Source organism: Austrofundulus limnaeus, unplaced genomic scaffold (assembly GCF_001266775.1).
Source record: "Austrofundulus limnaeus strain Quisiro unplaced genomic scaffold, Austrofundulus_limnaeus-1.0 Scaffold107, whole genome shotgun sequence".
Taxonomy (NCBI): Eukaryota; Metazoa; Chordata; class Actinopteri; order Cyprinodontiformes; family Rivulidae; genus Austrofundulus; species Austrofundulus limnaeus.
Window position 1 is genome coordinate 1,551,230 of NW_013952509.1, and position 3,567 is coordinate 1,554,796.

A 3,567-nucleotide genomic window follows, 5' to 3' on the forward strand; every position below is an offset into this window, starting at 1 on the left:
GGTCCCAAGCCCAACTTTGGGAACCAAAGTGCAGTGGTTCCCAAACCTTTCAGCTTTTGACCCAACAAAACATGGGCATAGTAACAATATTTTTTATACTACATTTATCCATTTTAAATACACTAACCTCACTCATTTGTAACAACTAAGGCAAAAATGTAATTAATTCAGAAAATCTTTTCAGGACCCCACCTTGATGTTTCGGGACCCCACTTTGGGTCCCGACCCCAACTTTGGGAAACACTGGTTCATGGGATATTTTTGCCAACAGACAGAAAACACTCACAACAATGAGTTATTGGCTATTTTTTTAACACAAGAGTACTGTACGACCAACTGGCACTCAGGTTACGAGATAGGAATTAGTCTCAGCTACTACCACYCCACAATGTACACCAATGTGAGTGAAATTGACTTGAGTTGTAGCCATGTGTGTGCTTCTTCACTTCAGTTGGCTGTGGCAGCCATTTTTAATAGGGTCGACTCCAAAAAGGTCATCAACATCCAACCAAGTCTTGGAAGTTTTTTTAATCCCTCCAGTGATCAGGGAGTTATTTTGCTAACAGACACCCACAGGAAATGAAACAGTGAGCAAATTATTCGGCGTTTTGTTTAGTAATATGAAAGCAATATAAGTAGGACAACAGTAAATTCTCATCAGCCTTGACACAATGAGGTCAGGACACCATTTTAACCTTTCAGCCTGTTTGGGCTTGCTGTTAAAACCAATAAACATGACTGTTGTTTGGAGGTCTAACCTGTTCTACCGGACTTCTTCTCCCCTTTTACAAACCCCGTTTAAGAATACAAAAAACAAGAGATGTGTTTAAATTGATTTGAGTGTGTGCAGCCGCCGACACTTACTTGCCAATCACCTCGCACAACTCGTAGACATCCTCGAACAGCACGTCGTCGTCCGCCATGGTCATCCAGGTAAACGAGGATGCTCTCTCCGCAAGAAATCCCTCCCACACGGGCTTTCAAGTGATCAATGACGACCTATGTTTTACGAGATATWATGTTTGCTAAATGTGGTCGCTTTTGCGCTAGACAACACGAGTCTGGTGATTCAAACCCCACCAAAAAGTGTCAATAACCGGGAAATCAGGGACTATATTAGACCGAATTAGCCGGCTAGCCACATTAGCTTGTCTGCGAAGAAACACCCCTCTTTTTTTTTTTTTTTTACATGCCTCGGGTTCGTTTTTCCCCCACGACTGGTGGAAATTTAGCACGGGGACTCCCACAGCTGCATCCACGGATAGTTCCACAACGAGACGCTGCCGCTCTTCTCCCGGTAGGGTGGAGGGGGGRAAAAATGTTAGCCGAATGGGCTAAAAGATGAGCTAGCTGTCGACGGAATCACCGGTTGTCTAGCACCGTTACTGCGCCGCGCACACCCAGTACCACAGATGGCTTATCCCAACCGAAGTGTGTCCGGAGGGCTGCGGTATGTGCTCTCTCAGCTTCCCGAGCCCAAATTAAAAACCTCCACGTTCATGTCCGCCTTCGCTCTGTTGCAGAGACCGTCTGTGCTTCGGAATAATGAAAATCAGAAATCGGTAATTATGACCCAGCCAACGTATTTTTTTTTTCTTTTTGCTCCAGTTACTCAGATGCTGCTTGGCTGCCCGTTTTCTCCGACTTCCAGAAAAGCCAGGCCCCTCCCTCTACCGTCCGGGAAACTGGGTCCAGCCAGAGCCAAAATGGCGAGTGAAGGCGGGACCTCGAGCCCTTCTCATCTAAACACCAGAGCCAAGATGGCGCCTGAYGGGGGGGTGCGTTTCAGACGCAGTTTCTTAATAATCTCTTTTAACCGATCCTTCTAGTGTGTCCCGCGCAGGCGTCGGCCAGACAAATCTCATCTTACGTCAGCCTTTCCTCCACTCTTATCTTCATCGTTTTAGCTGCTCGTTTCATTTTAATTCATATCTCCTGTACGTACATTGAAAATAAAACATTTATTTCAAAACGATATGAGCGCAAAGTTCAGTGAAGTCGAAAAGTAGGTCCTCAGAAATGTGCCTTCAAATAATAACATTTCAGTCTTTATTTCTCTTAATTACTAACGCGGACATTTAAATTGCTCATCGAGTATATTTATCAATTATGTTATGTACTGCTTAATCTATAAAAACTAAGATTTTTTTATACATAAAAGCGTTCAGGCAAATATACATAGTGCAACGAATAAGCCCTGAAAACAATCAATCAGTTTTGAGACAGGTGTGAAAGTGTGCAGAGGCAGGTGGGGTTTCCTCAGGTGTGGGTGGACAAAAAGGACATTGGGTGGTGCTGCCCTCTAGTGGTAATGATGGGAATTGTATGTAAAGTAAAGGAAACAATAATCCTTTAAATATATATATATATATAATTATATATAAAAGTGACATTACCTTATAAGTAAAAAACCTTAAAAGTAAATAAGTAAAATATATTATTGTTGTGTATTTTACATAATATATAATTTTGAGTGTTCATGAATAAAATGGCTTGCATTTTCATTTTAACACTTGTGTCAGAGCAAATAAATATATACATGTATAAAAAAAAAGGAGCAAGTGTATAGAGACCACATATCAACAATGAACAAGGACATGTTGGCCCCACTAGATGGTGCTGGTCTCTGAGCGTACCCTCTGCAGTTTCCATGGTGCTGCATCCCTTCTCCTCACGCATCATCTGCAGGCCCCTTCCATTGGTTGGAGCCCAACAGCCTAGCACAGATCATCCGATTGGCTGCTGATGTGGTCATCGTGCCGTCTGCCATTGAGCAGCGCTCCATTCAGTGCAGAAATACTCAAATGTGGACTCATACGTGAAAGTAAACGTCTGGTCTGAGCAGGACGTGTGACTGGCGACAGCACGGACCATCCAAAGGTGTGGCGAGGAAAGGGAGCAAAGTAATGAATGGAGGAGAAAAATGAGAATACCAGCGCATGGGGAGGTGGGGGCAGAGAGAATAAAAAAGAAAGAGGGAGCACTGTTTCCATGGCAACGTGGAGGGGAACGATGRTTGCAAGTGAAACTGTCAGCATCTATGCACACACTCGCATACAAACAGGCAAAAAGARCCTAATTAATTAACACGTGACTTATCCAAAGGTCTTAAATTCAGTATTTATACAGGAAGGACTCTAGTTTTCTATTTTAGAGGTTTACAAATATTCACTAGTTGTATATTACTATGTAATAGAGATGTGACGTTCACGAACGATCCGAATCTTTTGAACGGCTCTTTACAACGAACGATAGGAGCCAAATCGCCAGCAGTAACGAGCCGTTTGTAGTTTTACTGTATTTCTTTTATTCCTCATATAACATTTAGTTTTTCGTACTTAAATTACTCCCACTTTGCTTTTTCACAGAAAAAAAGACGAGTTGTGGAGTACAGAAGCTCACAGGGGAAGGGGAGGGGGGGTTCCACTTAACAAACACATGGTTCAACCCACGTGACGGGATGACATCATCATGTATGCCTACGTGATGACATATTTCCTTACGTGATGACGTAACACATTCAAAATCGAACGGCTCTATGAAACAAAACAACTCTATGAAACAAAA

At 42.7% G+C, this 3,567-nt stretch overlaps 1 protein-coding gene and 1 long non-coding RNA gene across 2 annotated transcripts in view; one reads left to right on the forward strand and one right to left on the reverse strand.

The window, feature by feature from the left end:
- Positions 1-1,643, reverse strand: part of LOC106521337 (peripheral plasma membrane protein CASK) — a gene marked incomplete at its 3' end in the record, with an annotated part of 70,898 nt that extends 69,255 nt beyond the window's left edge. The window contains 1 exon segment of the mRNA XM_014013873.1: positions 865-1,643. Within this exon segment, the coding sequence (XP_013869327.1) occupies positions 865-929 (65 nt within the window).
- LOC106521341 (uncharacterized) lies at positions 1,358-1,975 on the forward strand. Its single transcript, XR_001310659.1, has 2 exons — positions 1,358-1,450; positions 1,609-1,975. It is a non-coding gene; the product is annotated as an uncharacterized LOC106521341 (long non-coding RNA).
- Positions 1,976-3,567: the final 1,592 nt, after the last annotated feature.